At 34.6% G+C, this 27,328-nt stretch overlaps 2 protein-coding genes across 4 annotated transcripts in view; both read left to right on the forward strand.

Moving 5' to 3' along the window:
• LOC125775794 (uncharacterized) overlaps positions 1 to 23,816 on the forward strand; it is a 30,943-nt gene extending 7,127 nt beyond the window's left edge. Inside the window, exons 1-4 of one of the 3 annotated variants that reach the window (XM_049446596.1) lie at positions 16,970 to 17,014; positions 18,985 to 19,086; positions 21,348 to 21,521; positions 23,199 to 23,816. In XM_049446596.1, coding sequence (XP_049302553.1) covers positions 19,026 to 19,086; positions 21,348 to 21,521; positions 23,199 to 23,407 — 444 coding nt within the window. In that variant the 5' untranslated portion in view covers positions 16,970 to 17,014; positions 18,985 to 19,025 and the 3' untranslated portion in view covers positions 23,408 to 23,816. The other 2 variants (XM_049446597.1, XM_049446595.1) reach the window with 2 other exon arrangements.
• LOC105229213 (uncharacterized) lies at positions 4,945 to 8,925 on the forward strand. Its single transcript, XM_049454375.1, is given in 4 exon segments — positions 4,945 to 5,019; positions 7,423 to 7,591; positions 7,698 to 7,794; positions 7,796 to 8,925. Coding segments are annotated over 4 exon segments (450 nt in total). The 3' UTR covers positions 7,905 to 8,925.
• Positions 23,817 to 27,328: the final 3,512 nt, after the last annotated feature.

A 27,328-nucleotide genomic window follows, 5' to 3' on the forward strand; every position in this document is an offset into this window, starting at 1 on the left:
TTTTCAATTGTTGACCGTCTTTTCGTTGACTGGTAAGTTTGCTCCAAGGGCATGTATATATTCCCACAGGGAAAAGTCTGAGAGATTATGCTATAAAATTCTGCACTTAACAGGAATGTATAAAGAGCTTTTTTAAAAAGCTCTCATGCTACTAGCATGGCTCTCAAACTTTCACCTGCATTTGATCTACTTAGGCTGATTTTCTGATCTTTAAATATGAAAACAATAACTATTATCTATTAACCCTTTCTCTGAAATATGTAATTTATTATATAATCTATAGTCCCCTGAAGATGTGGATAGGCACGGAAATAACGTACTTCGCCGAAATCACTAATAAACTTCAATGTCCCCTGAGAAGGGATAGCGGAGTGCAAAGAGATAAAAACTAGTAAAAGCGCACGGGAAAATATATAAAAGCGCAATATCTCGATGACTAAATTGATTTCGTTTTTTGACGAAAATTGGGCCTTGTCATTCATAGCTAGCAATATACATATGTATATGTATATTCCATTTTGAAATAAACCCTCATATTTAACGTTTTTACTTGGAAACTATATGCTTCGGATCCTATTCGAAATTTAGTATATAATGTACTATATACAAGTATATTATATTTCTTCAATTTCAAGCTTGTGAAAATCGTGTAACAACAAAGGGCTCGATTGTGTCATTCTTATATTAGCTCACATTGTCGGAAATGAGCTAATTGTTGTTCAAAAAGGATAATAGACTTTTGGGGATTACTAATTCTCTCCTTATTGCGAAATGTATTTCTGTTGGATATATATGTATATGTTGTAAATATATATGGTATGTAACTACCTATGGGGTTTTGACGGCTTTATTGCCAACCAACACACACCAAAGGCAAGTGATCTCGCAATAAAAATTTAAAAGGTTATTAAGGAGTCAGAGGAAGAAAGAGAAGCATTCAAACTTTGCATTACTGAGACGAGTGAGTTAAGTTGACTTTATTGTCTGCTTTATTGCTGACTTGAGAGACTTGAAATACACCACTGCTTCATACGCTAAGTTTGTAACTCATACGCCCTGTTGACTGTGCTAAATTACATGTCATCACCTTTTCAAAGGTTTACGGGCGAAGGAAAAGCGATATGGTAGAAACCACTCAAATTAAAGCAAAATTTGAGTTTTCTATATAAAATGCTTATATATTGGTTAGCATGCACTCATATTGAAGCAAAGTTTGAGTTTTGGTTATATATTGGTTATTATATCTGACAACTATTTATTTTCGATTTTTTTGTGAAAGCTGTTTTGCATTTTGGTTGACGATGTATTTATTCAAAGCTATATTCACTAAATAGGGAATAATATAATAATTTCAAGGAGACTTTTAAAGTTTTCTTAATATTTAATACCCTCAAATGCAATAATTTCATAAGCTGTCACTGATAATGTAAAGCAGAAAGACCGAACTTTTTCCAAAATAAATTTTTCACAAACTTAACTCAATAAATTTCAATTATTTCTTTGCTTTGTACTTTATTTCACTAGGTGATTAACTTGTTGATATAATTCCAAAAGTTCATTGGCACCACAACTAAACCCATCTGTCGATGGTAGGAGGACTGGGTGCACCTAAACCAGCGGTGAATGGAATAGGCACACTCTACGCAAAGTGATTTAACACAAATACTCACACACGACATTTAAACAAATTGAAGGGTATAACTCAGCGACCGACAACGAACATGCAACAGGCGTTTTATTTGAGCAACGAATGAGAGCACACTATTTGCTAGAGAAGTGAGAATGCGAATCCATGAGTGAAAGCAACTGCGAGCGTTATATATACGTGAAAGCCACAAAATGGGCCAAACTATGCCTCATACACACTTAAATATCGTAAAAGGCATAAGGTGGCAACAAAAACTATGAATTTATATTTCACCCACGCCACTGCTGATATTCACCGAATCCACATACTGAGAATTCTGCAAATAAATGTGAGAAAATATTTTGTTATAAATAAGTCTTATTAATTTCAACCCTGTGGGACATACGTGCCACAAAGGAACCGTAAGCACGCCATAAAAGTCAATGAAAAATGCTTTGTAGAGACTCAGTAGAAACGAGAGAAACCAATTCGTTTCGAGTTTCAAAATTTCTTTGTTAATAGTGTATGATCTAAGAAAATATTTAATTTTTTATATAAAAAAAAATTGTCGAGAACGCGTTGACGACGAATCACGTCCAGGACAGCCATCAGACCGTCAAAAATCATTAAACTTTTACGAAAAACAGCGTCACATTAACCTCTGTGAAGCAATGTATTACGACTTCTGGGATGTTATCAACCGTATTATTATTGGCGATAAGTCTTGGATCTATGCTTACGACCCGGTAATAGACAATCAATAGTGGCAAAGGTGAGCCGAAGCCGAAAAAAGATAAAGCAGGCACAAGTGTATTATGGCCAAGAAGGATTACTTTGAGGTGGACGATATAGATTTTGAAGAATAAATTAAGAATTTTACAATTATGAACAAAGAACTATTTTTTGATTATAGTATATATTGTATTATATATATTGGGTAGCCGAAAAAGTCGCTCGCTTCCGTTCCGGAAATTTCAATATGAAAGATGCACCTCGCTCTGTTCGACCTGTCGTTGAAAAAGTCGTGAAATTATGGAAAAAATTGACCAAGACCATCACATAAGCAGCCTTGACATCGCTAGAGAACTTAGCATTCATCATCAAACAGCATTGAACCACTTAAAAAAGGCTGGCTACAAAAAGAAGCTCGAAGTTTGGGTACCACATGAATTGTCTGTGAAAAATTTAATGGACGAATTAGCATCTGCGATTCTTTGCTGAAACGAAATGAAACCGAACCATTTCTGAAGCGAATGGTAACAGGAGACGAAAAGTGGATCAAAGACGACAATAATGTGTGAAAAAGATAATGGTCCAAGCGTGGTGAAGCTCAGCAAATGGTCGCAAATCTAGGACTGACGCCTCGAAAGTTTAAGCTGAGTGTTTGGTGCGATTGGACAGATATTATATCATCCACTATGAGCTGCTTCAATCTGTTCGAACGATTGATTCTATATTTTGCTGTCAGTAACGGATGAGACTGAAGCAAGCAATCGAAAAAAAACGGCCAGAACTGTTCAATAGAAAAGGCTTCATCTTCCTTCAGGACAACGCTAGAGCTCACACATCTTTGATGACTCGGCAAAACCTGGAAGAGATTGGCTGGGAAGTTTTGATGCATGCACCATATAGCCCTGACCTTGCACCATCGGACTACTAATGGTTTTGGTAAATGCAGATCTCCCTTAATGGAGTAAAATTGGCTTTAAGAGAAATCGCCGAGAAATCAGAAAAGTTTTACACTGATGGAATGATGTCTCTATCGGAAAAACGGCAAAAAGTGGTCGAGCAAAATAGTACACATTTGTTTATTTAATTCTTAGTATAAATATAAAAAAATTAGTTGAAGTTTGATCAGAAATACGAAAAGACTTTTTCGACTACCCTATATTAAAAATTTCCATCAAGTATATTTATACTCTCGCAACAAAGTTGCTAAGGAGAGTAATATAGTTTTCTTCACATAACGGTTGTTTGTAAGTCCTAAAACTAAAAGAGTCAGATATAGGGTTATATATGTATGTATACCAAAGGCATCAGGGTGACGAGTAGAGTTGAAATCCGGATGTCTGTTTGTCCGTCCGTCCGTGCAAGCTGTAACTTGAGTAAAAATTGAGATATCATGATGAAACTTGGTACACGTATTTCTTGGCTCCGTAAGAAGGTTAAGTTCGAAGATGGACAAAATCGGCCCGCTGCCACGTCCACAAAATGGCGAAAATCGAAAACCTATAAAGTGTCATAACTAAGGCATAAATAAAGTAATTAAAGTGAAATTTGGCAGAAAGGATCACATTAGGGAGGGGCATATTTGGACGTAATTTTTTTGGAAAAGTAGGCGTGGTCCCGCCCCCTACTAAGTTTTTTGTACATATCTCGGAAACTACTACAGCTATGTCAACCAAACTCTATAGAGTCGTTTCCTTCAGGCATTTCCATATACAGTTCAAAAATGGAAGAAATCGGGTAATAACCACGCCCACCTCCCATACAAAGGTTATGTTGAAAATCACTAAAAGTGCGTTAACCGACTAACAAAAAACGTCAGAAACACTAAATTTTACGGAAGAAATGGCAGAAGGAAGCTGCAACCAGCCTTTTTTTTTAAATTGAAAATGGGCGTGGCGTCGCCCACTTATGGAGCAAACAAAATATCTCAGGAACTACTCACTTAATTAATTTTACAGCAAAATAAAAAAATATGTAAATGACGGATAATGAAATCTCGATTATCACTTTATTATGCGAGAGTATAAAATGTTCGGTGCCACCCGAACTTAGCCCTTCCTTACTTGTTTTGTTTATAATCCGCTCAACAGGAGGTGCCCGACACGAAACGGTTACATGCCAAAGAGTAATTAACGCCAACTGTCTACGTGCTCTCTATCGCTCTGCTCCAAACAAAAGTGCTTCAGCGCTGGCGTATGTAAACGCCGCGAGGAGCCTCGACCAGCAAATGAGTCAATAAGTGAGCGGATATACCGTTGGAATAAAAGAGCAGAGGAAATAAAAGAAAGCACAACTATGGTGGAGAATGTGTGGCTATTTGCATACATACAAACGTGAGTTAATGCACGAGCAGCATACATACGAAAAGGCAGGAGAATCCTATGCAAGAGACCTGTGATGGGTATCGAAACATTTAAAGGTGCTGCGTCAAATCAATGTGGAAAATTATAAGTTCACTCTTACATAGTTATGCGCTGATATACATATATAAATACATATGTCTGTGCTTGTGTGTGCGGAATGAGTTTTAATTATTTGCGGCATTATCGTGTCTAAAAATTGTCTCTGGGGTTTTGGAAACTACACACATGGGGCAGTACAAATTCGGACGCGTGATTGTGTGGTTGGAAAACGAGCGTTCCGAAATTATTGAATTATGCCGTGTAAATGATTATGAAATACATTTTCAGCATAATTTGAAAAATCGGGAATATAGTAGAGAAAGAGAGTGTACAACACGGCAGTTTGAGAAAGATCTCGTAAACAAACAAAAAAAAAAAAAAACAAGACTAAAAAGTTTGGAAAGTGGAAAAGTGGCTTGAGCAAACTACAAGAGAAATTTGTAAAATAATTTCTGCACTCTTGGAGAATTATAAAAGTATTAATATTTGAAAATCAGTACAAACGTTTGTATGCATAACAGTGATTGGTTCATTATTAGATTTATTCGATTTTCGCGTGAAAATATGAATTTCTGATCTTTACTACGCTACGGTACATTGAAATCAACAAATAACTGAGAAAAAACTATTGCGGATATTACAATCGATATTCAACTGCATATTTACAGGTGTTGTCAAAACAGATTCATGCAAAATTATGGTTGTACGATAATCAAGAGTAGGCAGTCTTTTTTTGTTCAGCTTTTACATTAAACAAGAAAACGTTAACTTTGACTGCACTGAAGCTACATTAGCCTTCAAAAATGCTAAAGATTCCTTACAAGAATTTGGATTTGTCAATTTGTACATTTTCCTTTTCTTCAAATGGGGCCGTTTTTCGCCTGTTGAAGATTCTTCCTTTTTCAAAGTAGTCAATAAAAATTATTTCATGTGCATCGCAAAATACAGTCGCCATAACCTTGCTAGCCAACTCTTGCGTTTTTACACGCTTTAGAGCGGGTTCATCGTGCGCAGACCACCTGAATGACTTTTGATTGGAGCCATGTTTCATTCATTGTCATATATTCACGCAAATACTTGGGTTTATTACCCTTGAACATCTCCAAATAATGCTCCGAATCACCAACTTGTCGTTTTTTTGGACGAAAATAAGCTCGCTCTGCATCAACTTTACACAGAGCTTTCTCATACCCAAATATTCGTGATGTACACGTTCCGTTGATAACGTTCGTTAGTCCGAGTAGGTGCGAACGACGCCGAATCGACTTTTCACGGTCTTCGTGTACACTCTCAGGTGCGGCTTCTATATTTTCTTCACTGCGTGCTTGACGTGGTCTCTATCTGTCGAATATTATCCAATAATGAATGGTGGGTCTCAAGATGGGTGATGGTGTTAGGTTAGATGGCTGATCAAAGATCGCACGTTGACTCTACGTAGTCCTTTGTGATGCCATAGAAAGTAGAACTCCCGGTGATGGTGTTGCGAGTAGTATAATTTTTCAGGAGTCACAATGTGAAGAAATATGGAACATAGATTCTCTCTTCCTATTGAGCCCACCAAACAATAACTTTTTGAGGAGGGAATGATATCTCAAAATATATTGTGGATTATTATCACCCAAATGCAACAATTTTTGTTATTAACGTAGCCACTGAACTAAAAGTTCGTTTCATCGCTAGAAAAATTTTGCTTGTGAAAATTGGCATCGTCTTCAATGCGAGGTGGATTTTGTAACCCCGAAAACCAAGATCCTTTCCCAAAATCTTCCATCAAGTGATTGGGTACAGTAGCAATTGTCCACCGCGATGAAGGATGACTTCATTCGGGTTTTCGTCGTAGCAAAACCGTCTTCGATGTGCACTAGACGGCGTCGCTGAGAATGCGCATTCTCCACTAAAGTAAAAGTGGTCCTAAACCGATTCATGATTGCTTGAATAACAAATTCTGCTGGGTGATTATATTGACCGAATATTGATCAATACGCGCGAACCGAATTATTATTATATTTTAGTAACAAATTTGCAAGATATGTCTCATTGAAAACCATTATTCTAAAAAAAAAACATATCTCTTTTAACTTGGCGGAAACTTTGATACTGATCCTTATGTACCGTCGAGGACTAAAAAAAAAAAAAAAAATAATAATAATAAAAAGTTCCCTTCCTGACTCAAATTATTCACTAGTAATAGTAAAGTTCTCCCTGACCTGACCTAGTTCAGCGAATTAAGAGACAGCATCTACGGTAGCTAAGTCATGTCATTCGAATAAAACACTCCGGCTCTGGGAGTATTAGACATAGTACTCGCCAAGGCAAGCAGAGGAAGAGGAAGACGTCCGCTCTGTTGAAAAGACCAGGTGGAGAAGAACCTAGCTACACTTGGAATCTCCAAGGAAGAACGACTGTCGCGTTGTGTAAACTCGTAAACCGTGTAAGCGGTGTCTACGCCAATAAAGAAGTAGAAGAAGAATAGACGAGCTAGTTTTTTGATTAAATTATAAATCAGAGACCGCCTTAAGTATATTGAAACCGACTAAAGCTAAGATAAAGCGTGCTTTCAGTTTACGTATGCTCTCACTTATTAAAAGTGGTCTGTCTGCACACAAAATAAATATTAAATACAAAAAGCAATATGGAATTAACTTCTTATTTTCAATAGCTTAGGCCATCCAATGTTACTCATGTGAATCCGTCTACCACTCCAGATGTGGGGATGACTTCGACGAGGAAAACTATTTCAAATTGGATTGCTCGCATGTTCCGCCACCACGTTTTCTAAGTGACGACTTGGATTTGCGAAACGCAACAGGTTGTATGAAGCGATCTTATAAAGGTAACTAAAGTTCTGGTGGAACACATTATTTATTTGAACCTAAACTATAGACTTGACAATTTAGATGAAAATTTCTAACTAAAGTGTTTTTTTCTTTCGTTCACAGTGGGAGATCTGCTGAGGATCGAACGCAATTGCTTTTTCGGTGACATGGACGACACGGACAGCGGTTGCCAACTGGAACCAGCCACAGAACAAGCGGAGCGATAATGAAGACTTCCGCAATCACAGTCACCAACTGAAGGCATGGCCGCAGTATTTAGCGATCATCTCCTTTGCGTTTACGGCGAAATTCTTGAATTGGCTGAGCTAAAATATGTATAAATGTGTTGTAAAAGAATACAGTACTCTGCTTTCTTTAGTATCCAGTTCCAGCAGAAAGACATAAAGTTAGCTGAATTCACTTATTGATGTTGAGCGAAATACTATTTGTTATTTGTTTTGTAGCGAGTAGTGAAACATAACATTTTAAATAAATAAAAAATTAAGTAAACCTATAGCATGAAAAGCTCCTGTTTCAAGGTTTCTGGCCACAGAAGCGTTTTCCGATGGAATTAGTTGCCTTAACCGTTGGAGTAGATCAACTGCCTCGGAGTTGGCTGGCATTACGCTAGATGTAGATCTACTACTTCGGAGCACAGGCTTCTTCCGTGTGCTGACTGTCCACTTCTATAGCACGACAGCGATATTAGCCTTGAGCTCGTCGACTGTTTGCTCAACACTAGTGAAAAGAAGTCTACACTCCTTATTTCTAACATCGAGTTACTACATATAACGGGTGATTTTTTTGAGGTTAGGATTTTCATGCATTAGTATTTGACAGATCACGTGGGATTTCAGACATGGTGTCAAAGAGAAAGATGCTCAGTATGCTTTGACATTTCATCATGAATAGACTTACTAACGAGCAACGCTTGCAAATCATTGAATTTTATTACCAAAATCAGTGTTCGGTTCGAAATGTGTTTCGTTTCGTTTTTATCGACAAATTTTGTTCAGCGATGAGGCTCATTTCTGGTTGAATGGCTACGTAAATAAGCAAAATTGCCGCATTTGGGGTGAAGAGCAACCAGAAGCCGTTCAAGAACTGCCCATGCATCCCGAAAAATGCACTGTTTGGTGTGGTTTGTACGCTGGTGGAATCATTGGACCGTATTTTTTCAAAGATGCTGTTGGACGCAACGTTACGGTGAATGGCGATCGCTATCGTTCGATGCTAACAAACTTTTTGTTGCCAAAAATGGAAGAACTGAACTTGGTTGACATGTGGTTTCAACAAGATGGCGCTACATGCCACACAGCTCGCGATTCTATGGCCATTTTGAGGGAAAACTTCGGACAACAATTCATCTCAAGAAATGGACCCGTAAGTTGGCCACCAAGATCATGCGATTTAACGCCTTTAGACTATTTTTTGTGGGGCTACGTCAAGTCTAAAGTCTACAGAAATAAGCCAGCAACTATTCCAGCTTTGGAAGACAACATTTCCGAAGAAATTCGGGCTATTCCGGCCGAAATGCTCGAAAAAGTTGCCCAAAATTGGACTTTCCGAATGGACCACCTAAGACGCAGCCGCGATCAACATTTAAATGAAATTATCTTCAAAAAGTAAATGTCATGAACCAATCTAACGTTTCAAATAAAGAACCGATGAGAATTTTATGCGTTTTTTTTTTTAAAAAGTTATCAAGCTCTTAAAAAATCACCCTTTATAAAGTATTGAAAAAACCGTAAGGTTAAGCTTTCCGAGATCATGTGTATCTGAATAACTACAGAATAAGAACGAGTGGAAACTGTGTTGGTTTCTTGCGGTTCAATACTGGATTATTGGGCCTCAGACCAGCTCATCAAGCGTTGGTCTACTATCAACAGCTGTTACTTCTCTTCCGTAAGATGTTTAGTGAACTATTCAGGTCTAGTGAAGCCCACCTTCCATTGGTCCAGAACGCTTTACCGAGAACTGATATCCAACTACAGGATCTATTCGTCTGCCTTCGTAAAGTTCTATACATAACAATCTAACTGTGATCCCACGACATGTTAAAAGACCAGACATCTAACCTAACCTAAAATAAAACATTCTCGGCGGCTGATACTTTCAGTGGCGTTTTTATCATCCAATTTGTTTTATAACATATATTCGTGTCCTAGGAGGTTAAGGTAATACTAATTATCAAATAACTTGCAAAGTATTTACTGATTTGACTTCAAATGTTTAAAGAATATTTCTAAGATATTATAATTTAATTAAATGCAAAAGATAATTAAAGTTTTGAAATTTATAACTACCGCTTACCTCTTAAAGTGCTTCTAAAGTCCTACTAATAATTTATATAATATTTATATAATTTGTAAGGGTCCAAACTGACATGTGGTGCACTTTAGTCAAAACTATCCAAGTACATAATATTTTATTTAAGTTGCAAAGAGATTTTGGAAAATATATGGGTCTCTAAATCATTTAGAGCAACGGATGTCTCTAATAAACTATCTTTAAATATCACTTGCTTCGTTCTAACTATTAAGTTATAAAATTCATAAAAAAAATAAAATATAGTATGTCAAATACGGAGATTCCATCAGATCAAAATCCACACCACTCGTATTTAAAATAATCAAACTTCAACTCTTGATATCTTTAAAACGGTCAGGTTTAGGAAAAAATCGTATGAGACAATTTTGTAGATAGATTGTAGACAGATATTTATTTCAAGTAACTGGAAGCGAGATATGAATTTTTCTATACAATAATAAGGAAAAACTTAAAACTCTAAGGCCGAAGAACTCTCCTTTACAATTAAGAGCTCATATTTGGAGATATTTTCGTAGAGGTGTCTAACCACCTATTTTTCAGATTATCAAGCGAAAAAAATTACCATAAATATGCATAGATTTTATAAACGCAAAAAGAGCTGCATTATCTGATTGCTAAGTTCCAGATACTGTGCCCAAAAAATAAGGTGACATTTGAATTTAAACTGCCCGCGTCGAAGGATTTAGAGAATTATTTTTTTTTAGGTTGGTAGTACTGTCAATCACATTTATGTTAAATTTCATGTCAAAATATTCATTAGTGTTGGAGATACATGTCGTTTTGTGAGCTGCTAAAAGTGAGTTTTTCGTTTTTTGCGATTACGGAATCAATTTTCTGCTGCGGATACGTTGAAGATGGTGCAGAAAGCCTTTGGTGATGAGGCTATGTCTAAAAAAAATGTTTACAAGTGCTATAGTGAGTTCCAAGCCGGCTGTGAACGTGTCGAAGACGAAGAGCGTCCAGGGCGACCATCAACCTCAACCGACGAAGCTCACATTCAACAAATCAAAGATTTGGTGTTGAAAAACCGTCGATTAACAATTAGAGACCTTGCTGATGAAGTTGGCATATCGAAAGGCTCAGCCAATACCATTTTCAAGGATGTTTTGGGCCTCAAGCGCGTCAAGTTTCGACTGGTACCGAAAACATTGAATTTTGTGGAAAAAAGGCGTGGCGTTGAAGTGTGTGAAACGATGCTTTCCGACTACCAGGGTGTCATGAAATGCATTATAACTGGCGATGAGACTTGGATCTATGCTTACGACTCCGAAACAACCGATCAATCGAGCGAATATCGTGCCAAAAGAGAGCCGAGACTAAAAAAATCGCGTCAAAGTCGCTCAAAAATCAAGGTCATGTTGACTGTTTTCTTCGATTATCGTGGTGTTGTGCATTATGAATTCCTTCCAACCGGTCAAACAGTCAACAAGGAATATTATTTGAACGTTATGCGTCGTTTGCGTAACGTTATCCGCCTAAAAAGGCCGGAATTGTGGAAAGACAATTCTTGGTTTTTACACCACGATAATGCACCATCCCATACTGCCCTCGTAATTCGTGATCATTTCGCCAAAAACTCAACCCATATCATTTCGCAACCACCGTATTCACTTGATCTGGCGCCGTGCGACTTCTGGCTGTTCACCAAGCTCAAAAGACCGCTCCGAGGACACCGTTTTTATACGATAGAGCAGATTCAAACCGCAGTGAAGACGGAACTGAAGGCCATCCCGGAAAGTGACTACAACCAGTGTTTCGAAGATTGGAAAATCCGTTGGCACAAGTGCATTGCTTCGGGAGGGGCTTACTTTGAAGGGGATGAAATTGATTTGGAAGAATAAATAAAGAATTTTCAAAATGAATACAATGTCACCTTATTTTTGGGGCACAGTATCTTAATGAAGTTTGATTCAGTATAAGTCAATTCGGGAACACAAATCAATGTATTTCGTGTTGATAAACTTAACTTACACTTTTTAGAGCTCAATGTCGTACATATAAATTTATACTATAAACAGACATTCATACATATGTACATATAAATAATTACATAGTCGTGATTAATCGGAAAGAAGCTTATTACATATGAGAAAATTATGATAAATAAATAAGTTATAAACAGCAACACTTTCCATATAGGATCTTGATATTGATCGACCAGTTCGTACGGCGATTTCAATATATTGTACTAATGTGCACTTAGATGTAAATACCTAATTATTTTAATCGCTTTAGTACGCCAAATTGCGAATAAATACAACAACAATTATAGCAAGCAAAACAAACAACAAAATCGAGTGCCAGTATCTACGAATTCCACTCAAATCGTCAAGAGCCGATGTGACTTAGAGCAGCTGAATTAGCTAAGAAATCACTCAAATGCTTTGATTTAATTATAACGATCACTGGCTTAGATCATCAGCCGAATAATGATCAATTATGGAATGTAGATCTATCAGAAATATTGTTTTTGAGAAGTAAGAGGCGTAATTCTAATATCTACATATATAACAATCAAGTACACTACAAGCCACCAATCAGTTAACTCACCGGTTAATTGCCCTACAAGCCACCAATCGGTTAAGTCACCGGTTAATTACTCGTCAGTGCTATCTGAGATTTCTGTTAAAGTTTCCATGAGTTTCTTATTGGCCAATTGAAAGGCTTTATGAGTTTCACGGTATGTATGTGTTAGTTTCCGCGCTTATTCTTTCAATGTATTGCAATTTGGGTAGCCGTGATGTTTAGTTTAGTCAAGCACAGAAATTCTTGGAGTGACGTAATCTCAATATCCACCCTCTTAACAACAATTGCGTATTCGTACGCAACTATTATGTGTATTACAAATGTATTTTCCAGGGTGACTGCCACTTCAACTTTCTGCGTTTAAATAATTTGCCGTTTTGGCGATTTAGTTCAGTTTACGAGCATTCCTTTGCTATTTATGAGAGTGAGGTTGCTCAAATATTGCTTTGTCTTCACATATTTGCACCGTGAAGAGGATATCATAGTTTGCCACGAAGTTTGTAACTATGAGAAGAAAACATAGGACACCCTGTAATACCATATATACTTATGTACATACATATGTATATACATGTATAAGTATGATCAGCATGACCATCTGAGCCAATGTCTACGTGTATAACTATATCGGCGAACCAGCTCCCTAGTTTTTGAGATAGCGCCCTGAAATTGTGTACGGGTCTTTTCCTTCAGAAGAAGCTGCTCATATCTCGAAACCTGAGTAAATATCGGACCAATATAACATATAGTTGAGAAACAAACTTAAAAATCCAAATGAAGTTTTTGTGTGACAAATTATTTTATTTTTTGAAGTATTGCCACGAAATTTGGCATGCATTATTACCACAGACAACGCTACAATATCTGAAGAAATTTTCCAGATCGGTACACTGTACCATATAGCTCACATTAGGGTGTTTTTTTTTCAACTATTAATTTTTTTCAGTCCCGTCACGAAATTTCCTTGGAAATACCCGAAAAAAATTCCCTGAAAATTTAAGCCCTTAATGTTAACATTTTCCATAGAAAATACACTACAATCGTGAGTTTTTATCTTTAAATTCCTACAGATCAGAGGTATTTTATGGCATGGCTTTGACTTTAGACGCATATTTCTTAGAATTTATCACTCTACAAAAGTGTCCAGTGCAACAAAGTCGTAACTCACACCGGCGAGGTAGTACGGAGCTCTAAACCCGATTTTTCCTCGAATTTCGCATTTTTTTGTATATATCTCGTAAATGATAGGAGCTAAAAAAAATGTACATGACAAATTTCTAGGAAATTTTATTTGCTATCATTAATACTTCACGAGATATTCGGCTTTTTAAGTAAGGCTTTATAGAATTTTTATAGGTGGTATGTATTAAAAAATCTATGAAAATTGCATACAGCTTTACTTAAAAAGCTGAATATCATTCTATGAATGCCCGGATATATGAAGTTATTACTAACAAAGGAGGAAGTACTCATTACTGAAATTTGTTCAAATGATTAAGCATCCACCCCCTCTACCCGGTAAAACTGGCGCATCCTAATACAACAGCGCAATTCACCACAGCTGATGACACTTCAACACAACTCACCACACCTGTGCTCCTACCCACTAAACAAAAAGGATAGACAACAGTAGAGAATCTCAATTCGTTCTTTTTTTTGTTGGAATTGTTTTACTGTCTGATTTTCGATGTGATTTGTTTTTTTTTTTTCTTTTGTTTGTTACTTTACCCACCGTGAATTATATTATATAATATTTATATATTAAGTTTATTTTTTTGTCACCACACTTCTTTTTCCTTTTTTTGTTTTGCTCCACTGCACTTTTTTGTCTATTTGTTGTATATGTTACATATGTACATATGTTTGTACATTTGTTATTAATTATTAATTTTGCCACGTCACCGTGCTATTGGTTTTTCACAGTTTTTGACTATAAATCTATAGTGCCTTTCTTTAAGGCTCGAAGGACCATGAATAGTTTCGTAACCAGTAGATACATATTTATGCATGCATCTCTATTTTTACCCTTTTAAATGGTTGTCCCGCACATTCGAAATAAAAGTACCGGGTACACTTGAGTGGTATAATGTACAATGTAATTTATAAAGAAAGTCTTAATATTTTTACAAATGTTATTTTATTAAGATTAAGTGTTTAAATTACTTGGGTAATCAACTTAAACATGCGTATATCGATAGCTTACTGTAACGCGCGGGACAGGTGTTGTAAGCGGAGAGTTGATGTTCGCAGTACATGTGACGAATTGTATGTAACGAAGTGAGTGTCCCATCCCGATGTCCATCCTTTTTGTTGAGTGGGTACAGGTGTGGTGAGTTGTGTTGGTGTGGTGTGGTGATGTAAGCGTATGGTGCCATCGGATGTGGTGTATTAAGCTGTATTGATGGGGTGCGCCAGTTTTTCCCAGTTAGTGGGAGGAGGCTTAACTCATTTAAACAAAATTATTATTATACTCTCGCAACAAAGTTGCTAAGGAGAGTATTATAGTTTTGTTCACATAACGGCGGTTTGTAAGTCCTAAAACTAAAAGAGTCAGATATAGGGTTATATATACCAAAGTGATCAGGGTGACGAGTAGAGTTGAAATCCGAATGTCTGTCTGTCCGTCCGTCCGTCTGTCCGTCCGTCCGTGCAAGCTGAAACTTGAGTAAAAATTTAGATATCATGATGAAACTTGGTACACTTAAGTATTTCTTGGCTCCATAAGAAGGTTAAGTTCGAAGATGGGCAAAATCAGCCCACTGCCACGCCCACAAAATGGCGGAAACCGAAAACCTATAAAGTCTCATAACTAAGCCATAAATAAAGATATTAAAGTGAAAATTGGCACAAAGGATCGCATTAGGGCGGCGCATATTTGGACATAATTTTTTTGGAAAAGTGGGCGTGGCTCCGCCCCCTACTAAATTTTTTGTTCATATCTCGGAAACTACTATAGCTATGTCAACCAAACTCTATAGAGTCGTTTCCTTAAGGCATTTCCATATACAGTTCAAAAATGGAAGAAATAGAATAATAACCACGCCCACCTCCCATACAAAGGTTATGTTGAAAATCACTAAAAGTGCGTTAACCGACTAACCAAAAACGTCAGAAACCCTAAATTTTACGGAAGAAATAGCAGAAGGAAGCTGCACCCAGTTTTTTTTTTAATTAAAAATGGCCGTGGCGTCGCCCACTTATGGACCAAAAACCATATTTCAGGAACTACTCTACCGATTTCAATGAAATTCGGTATACAATATTTTCTTAACACCCTGATGATATGTACGAAATATGGGTGAAATCGGTTTACAACCACGCCTTCTTCCAATATAACACTATTTTGAATTTTATCTGATGCCTTCTCTGTGTAATATATACATTAGGAACCAATGATCATAGCGGAATAAAACTTTACTCAAATACGGTATGTGAGCTGAGGTATCCCTTGTGGAAAAATTGTTGTGATCGAACTATAACTTTTCAAGGTCCCTGATATCGAACACGAAGAACTCAGTGCCCAACCTAACCTAACCTAATTTTTCACCGAAAATATCGGTAAATCTCTCAGAATTTAATTCTAATTAATTTTACAGCAAATTAAAAAAATATGTAAATGACGGATAATGAAATCTCGATTATCACTTTATCGTGCGAGAGTATAAAATGTTCGGTGACACCCGAACTTAGCCCTTCCTTACTTGTTTTGTAAAATTTTATTCTTAAGATATCAATAAAAACACCATAAAAAATGGATAGTAAAAATATTTTTGGTTTTTTTTAGTAAAATTAAAAAAACTGCCCAAAATTTGACTTCTAGAGTAGAATACCCCCTTAAACAAAATTATTATTTTTTATTTCTAATAAATCAAATAGTTATACGAACTAAAAATATAAGTTAAAAACAAAATTATTTTCTTATAAAATATTTAAAATCTTATGTGCGTCTATTCTAATGACCAGGAAAAAGACACCTTTTTTGAGTATCTTTAAGAAAATGTTTGAAAAACACAATTTTGTTAAGTTTGAATAATTATTTGAATATTATATTTAAATTATCATTAATTTAGCCATGTTTTTGCATACCAACTTGTTTTCAATCATCATTACAATAATAAATATTTAAACAATTGTAATGCAAGTAAACGTGTGTCTAAGCTATTGACCAGCAGTGTATTTCTAAACATAAGTATGTGTTCAAAATTAAATAATAGAAATAGTAATACTAATAAATTTAATTTGAAGTAAAGGTACCCGCTAGGTACAATAGATGTATACATACATACAACTTAATTGATCATTGATCTCATTTATTTACATCTGCAATTATATACAGTTTTCAATAAATGTCTCATTAACCGCAAACTAAATTTCACCTTTATAAACTTATAAATCATATTAGCATTAATACATATAAGCAGTAATAACTTTCTTGGAAAACTGTGACAGATCCGATCATACCATAGCTAACACACCCTGTCGAGATGCCCCGTAATCTAGTTCGATGCTTGGGTACCCATGCCGCCACAGTTGCGCCCGTGTCGTGCTACTTACAAGACGTCTTTAACGAAGTGTCCTCTCAGGTTAGCCGAAAAGGAAGTGTGGTGTTGTATTGTTTAATAAAAGAAAATTACTTTTCTTTTTACTAAGAGTTTTTTTAATGTTTTCAAAATATTATTTTCATTTTAAGTTAACTGTTTTACAAAATAATAAAACTTTAAAATATTGAAAGTTCGTTAATTTGAAAGTTGAGTTTACAATTTATTAAAGCATTTAAAGCTTTTTTGTTCAAGTGAAATTAAATAGCGATTTTTTGTTTTTAAAAATCACTGTTTCACAAAAATTTTTTCAGGAATTTTCCTTTGTTTAGTAAATATATAAAAAAAACAAGTTTATTTAATAAATGTTTATAAATTTTTGTATTAATAATAAAAAATTAAATTAAATTAAAAAAACATAAATTTATAAAATATAATAAACATTTTTACTATAAATACTTTTTCTTTTTTTAACAAAAATATTAAATCAATAAAGTTAATAAAAAAAATAGTTTAATGAAAGGTTGATTAAATTTTTTTTATAAAAAAACAAGTAAATTAAAATAAAACAAAAATATTTTATAAAAAAAAGTTTAATACCAAATTTTTATTATCAAAACTTTTCCTTTTTTAAAACGTTAATTAAATTTTAAATTAGAAAAACTAAATGTAAATAATAAAAAAAATTAAATTAAAATTAAAAAAACAATTAATTTTTTATTATAAATATTTATCTTTCTTTTAATACAAATATTACAACAACAAAAATATAAAAAAAAAATTAAAAAAACGCTTTTATTAAATTTTTTATTGAAAAGAAGTATATTAAAAATTAAAAAATAGTAATAAATTTATAAAAAAGTTTTAAAGCTAAATTTTTATTTTCCAAACTTTTCCAAATGTTAACTAATTTTTTTTTTACTATTTATTAAAAAAATTTAATTAAAGAAAAAAAATTAATTAGTAACAAAAAATTTAAATTAAAATTGAAAAAAATATATTTTATAAAAAATATTAATTATATAAAACATTTAATACAAAAATGTTCATTAAGGCCTGCTTTAGAGACTTCAAAAAATCTTTATTTTCAAGGATTTTTTTGGAAAGGAAAGAAATGTCTGATTGAAATGAAACTTTTAGGATTTATTTTTATATATTTGAGGAGTCTTTTCAAATTTTTTTATTATTATACATATATTCATGTTTGAAGAAATTTACAGAGGAGGCTCGAGTGTGCAATTTCTGTGTGGCGAGCAAGATGCAGGTCGCAATTTTCATTTTCAAAAAAACAACAGAAATTTTTAATTTTCAATAGTGCAAGAAAATTCAACAAAAAGTGAAAAATTCAACAACTTTTCGCAGATTAAAAAAAAAATGCATTAAAAAAAATTTATTTTAAATCGTTTAAAACCCGGATTAATGTTAACTTTCTTAAGATAATTTGGGTTCACCTAGAAAAGAATTAAATTCCAAATACAACGCATTTTGATTCGTTTCGATAGGACGTTTACTTTTTTTCTTATCCGGCCCGCCATTTAAGAAAAATCGTAAAAATGAAAAACCGAGAAAACGCGCGTCAAAGTTTTCGCTTTCTGTCCAATCGCTCATATATCTGCTAGACGCTCGGTCACTATTTTCCTTCTAGCTTCAAAAATATTTCGAATTTCCATCTAAAACTTTAGGAACATAATCGTAGATTATTTTTAAAGAGATTTAAGCAAAAAAAAATAATCGATTTTTTGAAGCTTCTAAAGCAGGCTCCCCCCTTAACAAAACTTTTTTTTGTTTTAAAATTAAAAAAGAACGTTAATGAAATTATTTTATTAAAAAAAATTAAAAACAAAATAAATTTATAGGCACATAGTTAAGGCCTTTTAAATAAAAAAAAAAAAAATATTTACATTTGCATATAAATATATATGTATGTATATGTATATTTAATATGGATACATATGTAAATTTATACATAATATAAAATCTAAAGTTTCCGCCTTATTATTGTTGCTTTCATATAGATTTTTTACACAAACAAATCAAAACAATTAACAAAACAAAAATGGTGTTTGCTGTAAAATCATTGTTGGCTATTGCCGTTATCGCCAGTGTTGCCTGTTCAGGTGAGTGCAAACTTTTTGATAATAACACCAAAAATAAGTGAATGCAACATAAAATTTAAAATATGTAAAATAAATTAAAAATATACTATATTTAAACTACATATACAATATTACGTGTCACATTTTGTCCGGACTCCTTAACGACTGAAGCGATTTTAGTAAATTTTAGGACACTGCATCCAGCTTGATCCAACTTAAAATATAAGATGGCTTATACGAATGTAAAAATTATGTTAAATGTAAAATAAATAAACGTAAAAACATAATTATCTACATATATACATATGTACATATACCATCCGATCAATTTTGACTCGGACTCCGTCGATACTGTCCAAAAATCTATCTAACGGCGCTCTAAAAATGAGCCGAAACCGAAAAGCAAAATCAAAATCGATGGTAAATAATGAGCTGATGCTCATCGATTTATTTAATTACGGTGTTATTGTTCCACATGGCCCATAAAAAGAATACTTGACCGTTTCGAATCGAGCACCGTCGTATTCTTGCATTACTGTGACTGACATTTTGGTCAAACACGACGTTGACTGCCCACGCATACGCCAGATTTAACCTTTAAAAATCATACGCTGAAAGTATTGTGGGCCATCGCATTTTTCATACAATTGTTATAAGCAGCAAAGAATATTTGAGAATGTTGCTTGCATTCAGCTCGATCACAATCATACCGTTTGGTCATACTGGGTGGTTCGATTCAACCCGATCTACTTATTTCGTCATAAGTCGAAACTCGTGTGCACTTGCTAAAAAGTTGAGTTGCAGTTTGATCTCAATAAGCGGTGGCGTAAATAATAATAATAATTATTATAATTATTAAATAGCATAATTATGGAGAGCGAATCGGAGAGAGAGTTTTCGTGCATCGTTGGACTCGATCGTCTTGTTCTGTACAATCATTTCCAATCATCATACCGGAACCAAAAAATCAGTTTGAATCAGTAAGCAGAGCAATCAAACCAATTGATCGAACTCGTTCGTTTTGAGCATGAAACTCGATCGAACAATTTTGTAGCGAACCGTTGTGTTGAGTTAAATTAAATTAATTTAAAGGTAAATCTGCTTGTGTTGATTCAAAGTGAACCGAAGCTTCTTGCGTTAAGGGGTTACATGGGTTTACTCGTATAATAAATAAATAGCTTTTTTCCAAAAATTTTTCTCTTATAAAAAAATTAAAAATTTTATTATTTTTTTGAAGCTTCTAAACCCATGTAACCTCTTAACCATCGTTAAGACTTGGAGATTCATCTAAAATCTATCGGACAAAAAAGTTTATTAATAGATAATCTAGTGCCCGATAAAAGTTTTTTTTATTTAATAAAATTTCTGTCAGATTTAGGGCAAAAAATAACAGCTAATAGTTAAAAAATCGAAATTAAAAAAAAGCTAAAATGTATAAATTTCATTTTAATCTACCGACCGATTTTTCATCTACACTAGTCACCAGTGCAAAAAACATACTTAGTTTTGAGTGGAATAGTATTTATCGGATTAAAAAAGTAAATAATTTCAAAAATTATGAGCTGACAAAGTGGGGGGTCTCTAAAAATTTCCACGTGGCCATACCCATGATTTCAACCCTCTTAGTTATCTGAAACCAAAAAGAAAAAAAGATTATTAATCTAGAATAATTTGGCAATGGTCGGAACTACGGAAAAGTGGGAAAAAAATTTTTTCACAAAATGGCGACTGCATAAAAAAAGTCTAAAAAAGCCTACAAAGAAGACTCTATAAAAATTTCAAGTAAATCGGTCCAGTAGAACCTGAGAAATCGTGGGCATCGTTCCGAAAAAGTGAGTTTTGAGAAAAACGCGTTGAAAGTTTCGCGTTCCGGCCGAACCAGTTTGGATGCCGGGTCAGAAAAATGCCTATATCTCCGAAAATAATTTGAATTTTGAAAAATCCTCTTGTATACATATTCTTGAATAGTTAAACTTTGAAAATATAAATTTCTAGACTAGAATACCCCCTTAACTTCACATTTTCTTAGAATATCTATTACTAAGCTCCTAACTTTAAGAAAATATAAAAATAAATATTTTTGTTTTACATCTGACTATCCCCTAACCCTATAACCTATTAAGCTTTCCACCTAGAGTAAGCAGTTACTTCATTCAAATGATAATTATATAAATTATAATTCACCTGTATATATGTATGTTATGTTATATATTATATATATGAAAATACAATTATATAGTAAGTGCTATAAATAACACCTAACGCTTCTTTTCTCTCCGCAGTCTTTGCCGTACATTGCTATATCTGCGACTCGGACACCAATCCCAAGTGCGGTCAGAAATTCGAGGCTAGCGATGACATGAAATACGATTGCGCACGCGTATCGCCGCCGCGCTTCCTGCAGAACTTCTTCAACGTGCACAATGCCACCGGCTGCATAAGGAAGGTGCTCGACAGTAAGTAATGGATATCCGAAAAGAGAAATGAAAAAACATGTGGGAAATATGCATTAAATATGTCAATGATGTACATATGTATATGTTTATGTCATCACGATAACCTGCTATTGCGCCTTAACTTCTAAGCGAAGCTCCCAAGCGAGCCGAAGCCTATAACCGGTTGCAAACTTGTTCTTAACGGCGCCTTTGAGCGCTTTAGAATTCTCGTAATTGCATATTTACTTATTGTTCTAATTAAAACGAATATTGCAAATAATTGCGAACTAATTTTTGCAATGCATTTTTATTTGTAAGTAAAATTCGAATTGCATTTAACATGTCAACTGGTGAGAGTATACTATATTGTGGAAGTAGATACAAATACATACATATATATGATATGATTTGTTCAGAATGCCTACATAGTTTTGGAAACTAATAATAAATATTAATAGTACGAGTATTTACCATTTGCGCCGGAGTCAACCTGCACAAATAAAAAACTTGATTTTGTTCGATCAGTTTGTATGGGAGCTATATGATATAGTAAACCGACTTGGAAAATTTCTTCAGATATTACAGTATTGTCTTTGGTAATAATTCTTGCTAAATTTCGTGACGATATTTTTACAAATAAACAGTTTTCCATACAATAAGTTGAGTTTGATCGTCCAGTTTGTATGACAGCTATATGCTATATGCAATCTCACAAGCTATTTCGTTTCCCGGAATGCCTTTGTGACCTGGAATCCTGTTTACTTATGTTTTATTATTCTTCAACGTAATGCAATGTGGAATTATTGCCTCAATTTCCGCCCGGCTGTCGACATATATATTTATCGTCTTTATGTTGTTTCCTGGCTTGTTATCTACATACAATATCTCGGTTGCTTTCGCTACCGTAAAGACCGCAGCATAGAAAATATTGCAGTATTTCGGAAGCTTGAATGATCATCTAGGATTCAGCTCGGAGTAATAGATTCCGTAGCCCATTCCATTAGCCCCTTTTGATCCAACTGTGTATATGTTGTAAGCTCCACGTTGATTCCACCAAGAACACCAATCTGTCAATTTAGGTGAACGTAATGGTTGTTCATGAATAATTTGTGGATTTTCTACGCACCGAAATCGGGGCTGCACCATTCAGATGAAAGTGGGTCTCATCGCTTATCGGAGAAGATGATTCTCTTAAAAAATCGTTATCGTCTTCAAGTTGTTCCAAGGCAAGATCAGCAAATTCACGACGTTTACGGTAGTAAAATCACTTCAGCCCTTGAGTGAAAACAATTTTATCCAGATGCAAGCCCAAATCCTTTTCTAAAAAATCCGCTAAGTTGTGATTTGAGACAGTTCCAATTCGTGCGACCGTCTTGGAATCGACAAATTGCGATCTTCAGCAACACTTTCCTGAAAGGCAGCAATATTTTCATTACTTCGAGCGATTCTTTGTCTTATTGGCACTTGAATATTATGTAAAGAAAATGTACACTCGAAATTTTTAACCAATCGACGAATAGGAAGCACAAGAAGACGGCCGTACGACCATAAAATAGCAAAAGCGCACGCAACAATTATTGCTTACAATTGGAAAACGATTACTTTGATAATAAAATTGAATAATTTATCAACTTTGCTAAAAAATTATTGAAAAGTCATCACAACTTATATAATCTTTAACTTTTTCTGTCATTTCAGCTCCCGGACATCACCATGTTATCCGTGGCTGTTTCTACGGCGATGTTTCAAATACGCTAGCCGGCTGTCAAGCCGATCCCTCTTTGCCACCCGTGAAGCAGTTGTCGTGCGATGTTTGCAGCGGCAATCTCTGCAATGGCTCCAGCGCCACAGCCCCCATAGCCGCCGCCATTGTACTTTTCTTCGCATTGGCACGTGTGCTGTCCTAAGTTGTTGGGTCGCCACGGTAATCTGCGCTGTTGGACAAAATACCACACAAAATTTAGTATAAGAACTTAACTTCTCAAACGAACAGCGTTCTAAATCTCATTACTGTATTCTTAGTGTAAACTAGCACTTAAACATACACACTTGTTGAGTGTGCTTTCATATAATCGCATATTCCGGACGCAATGGGGCAATCCGTCACCTTATGGTTGTAAAAAGATCAAATAATATGCATAAAGTTGTACTCGTAGCTTTGTTCATTTTATTTGATCTTTTCACAATCATATGGCGACGGATAGCGCCATTGCGCCCAGAATGTGCGATTGTATTAAAACACACTCAACAAGTGTGTATATTTAAGTGGTCTTGTTTGCATTTAATTTTATTAAATAAAATATATGTAAATTGTAATTTTTCTAGTACCAATTGTTGATTTTTTTTAGGATTTGTAAAATTTTTTTTAAATTTTATTATCTTCTAATAATAGTTAGTAAGTAAATTTGTTGTCAATTCCAATAACGTTGGGCTACAATCGTAGTAATTTTCAATTAATTGAGAACTAGAAGAACAAAGACTGATTCCTAATTTGTCTAAGAACAACTAAATCGGAAGGGAATTTCTTGTGTGTGGTATCTTTTGTTGATTAGTGTTCAGCAGTTGGATGGCAAATTCATTTTCATAGATCTAATACTAAACTCTTCAATTGCTCGCTTTACACTCGATGACATCATTTCTCACATAGTAGAGAGGAGAACTCGCTTTGAAGTCGAGATCTTTGGAGCCACTACAATAACTGAGCTAAGTACACCTCCTGTCAATTGTAAGCTCCACATAAATTTTTATTAATATTAGGAAATTTAAAACAAGTAAGGAGTGTATAAGTTCGGGTATTACCGAACAATTTATGCTCTCGCAGTTGTCCTACACTATTGCATATACTTTTCCATAAAATTAAAGAATTCCATTCTCGTCACGAAAGTATGTATATTATAACCAAAATATTACGTTCACTTAATTTTTCTGAGATATTTGACGTCTTCATCGATATAAATTTTATAAAATCAACCAGAAATTTTAAAATCCTGATATTCTTAGTATAGTGTATATGTATGTATGTATATGGAGGCTATGGGAAGTATTGTTGATATTTATGCATTTTTACACCAGGACCTATATTTTAAGTAAAAAAACAGCCATAGGCCCTTGAGTGCTCATATTCGTATAATATGATAAGTGTGCTTTAAAAGTTAGGGTTTGATTTCGGCGATTTTTAGAGGAGATATGGGATAGAGTACTTAGTTGCCTTTTATATTTCGGAATTAGAGAGTAAAAGCGAATGTTAACCGTGGAAAACTGCTTTATCTTAACTTGCTTTTCAAACTATTCTTCATTAAGATCTAAACATTTTAATATAAATTTTGAACCAATTGTCGAAGCACTTCTGCCACTCTCATTGAGGTATCACCAAAACAGGCGCTTTGAGTGCATCAACCGTCTCTTCAGGTGGCGTGAAACTTTGATCTCTGCGTATATTTCTTACGTACGGGAATAAAAGGAAGTCATTCGATGCCCATTACTTAAAGATGCAGTTGTTTTGATGTATGGAAGCTCGCATTGTCGTGGTGAAGAGTGAACCTTCCTAGCCGGTTAATATTCCTGATTGAAAGACGAACAAATGGTTGTGTAACACTCCGAATTGCTGTTCTGCTTTGTTCTAGATATGGTTGCGACATGTTCTACCTTTCCAAAAAACAGGCCACCATTTGCTTGGAATTGTGTCTTGCGCGAACAACTTTTGTTGGATTCAGCTCATCTTGGAACACCCATGAAGTTGATTGCTATTTACTTTCGGGTTCATACGTGTAAATCTACGGTTCATCACCTATCTCAATGTCATAAACGGGTTTCGAAGCACTGCTATGGTATTTTTTTTTGGAATTTCTCTCGTCCAATCCACGCGAGCTTTCTTTTGAGCGATTTACAAATTGTGTAGAGGCCAACGTGAACAATTGTTTTTTTTTTTAATTAAATGTTCATGCAATATTGAATGCATGCTGGTCCCACTAATGCCTATAGTTGTCTCAATGTCTCGACAGGTCACACAAGGAATTTATCTCAAATTTTGTATTTCTAACTAGATTTCGTGTGTGAAATCATTGCGAATATTGGAATTGGATTACAGTGATTCAGTTTTATCAAAAGCACAAGCCTAGGAGTGGAACAAAGCTTACAAAGACATACGACGACTGATGAAAATATTTAAAAAGTTAAGGACATGGTGCGGGAAAATCATTAGGCAAGTATTAGTGAGATGACAACAGAGCTCCTCATCTCTCGCTAGTCCGTTCAAATAATTTTTGCGGATATTTTGGATATGAAACACGTTCCTGCTCAACTCATATTGATAAAGCAGATTTTTTTTTTCAAAAAGAGTACTGTAAACATGTCTCTTTGAACATGCTTGATCGTACAAATTCCGATCCCGCATTCATGGAGAATTATAACTGCAAATGAGATATGAGTTTATTAGTTTGACAATAATCTTCGGAATGGAGGGAAAGAAACGAACCGAAAACAAAAAAAAATCAAGCCAAAGCCGCTCATAAATTAAGGTGAGCCCATTGTTTTTTTTCGATATTAGTCGTAAAATATTCCATTTTGATAAACACTCATGTTTAAAGTTTTTTGCTTGGACACTATATAGGGATCAAATCGAAATTTTGTATATAATAATATATATTATATATTTTATATTTCTTCAATATCAAGAGTGTGAAAACCATGTAATAACAAGGGGCTCGATTGTGTCATTCTTATATTAGCTCACATTGTTTGCAATGAACTAATTGTTGTTCAAAAAGGATAATAGACTTTTTGGGATTACTAATTCTCTCCTTATTGCGAAATGTATTTCTGTTGAATATATATATGTTGTAAATATATATGGTATGTAACTACCTATGGGGTTTTGACAGCAACCAACACACACCAAAGGCAAATGCTCTCGCAATAAAAATTTAAAAGGTTGTTAAGGAGTCAGAGAGAGAAAGAGGAGAGGAGAATTAGAATTTTATATTAATGAGAGGAGTGAGTTAAGTTGACTTTATTGGCACTTCATTGCTGCTTTGGACGCTTGAACTACACCACTGCTTCATACGCTAAGATTGTAACTCATACGCCCTGTTGACTATGCTAAATTACATGTCACCACATTTTCATAGGTTTACGGGCGAAGGAAAAGCGATACAGTAGAAACCACTCAAATTAAAGCAAAATTCGTTTTCGTTATAAAATTCTTATATATTGGTTAGCATGCACTCATATTCAAGCAAAGTTTTAGTTTTGGTTATAAAATGGTTATATGTATATAGGTTATTATATCTGCCAACTATTTTCGATTTTTTTTTTGGATGAAACGCTGTTTTGCATTTTGGGGGACGATATGTTTATTCAAAGCTATACTCACTAAATAGGGAATAATATTATAATTTCAAGGAGACTTTTAAAGTTTTCTTAATATTTAATACACTCAAATGCAATAATTTCATTTTCTAAGCTGCCACTGATAAAATAAATTTTTCAAAAACTTAACTCAATAAATTTCAATTATTACTTTACTTTATTCCACTAAGCGATTCACTTGTTGATATTATTCCAAAAGTTCATTGGCACCACAACAAACCCACCTGTCCATGGTAAGTGGACTGGGTGCGCCTAAACCAGCGGCGAGTGGAATAAGCACACGCTACGCAAAGTGATTTAACACAAATACTCATACACGACATTTAAACAAATTGAAGGGGATAACTCAGCGACCGACAACGAATATGCAACAGGCGTTTTATTTGAGTATTGAATGAGAGCACACTATTTGCTAAAGAAGTGAGTGAATGCGAATCTATGAGTGAAAGCAACTGCGAACG

This window comes from Bactrocera dorsalis, chromosome 1 (genome assembly GCF_023373825.1).
Source record: "Bactrocera dorsalis isolate Fly_Bdor chromosome 1, ASM2337382v1, whole genome shotgun sequence".
In the NCBI taxonomy this organism is placed as follows: domain Eukaryota; kingdom Metazoa; phylum Arthropoda; class Insecta; order Diptera; family Tephritidae; genus Bactrocera; species Bactrocera dorsalis.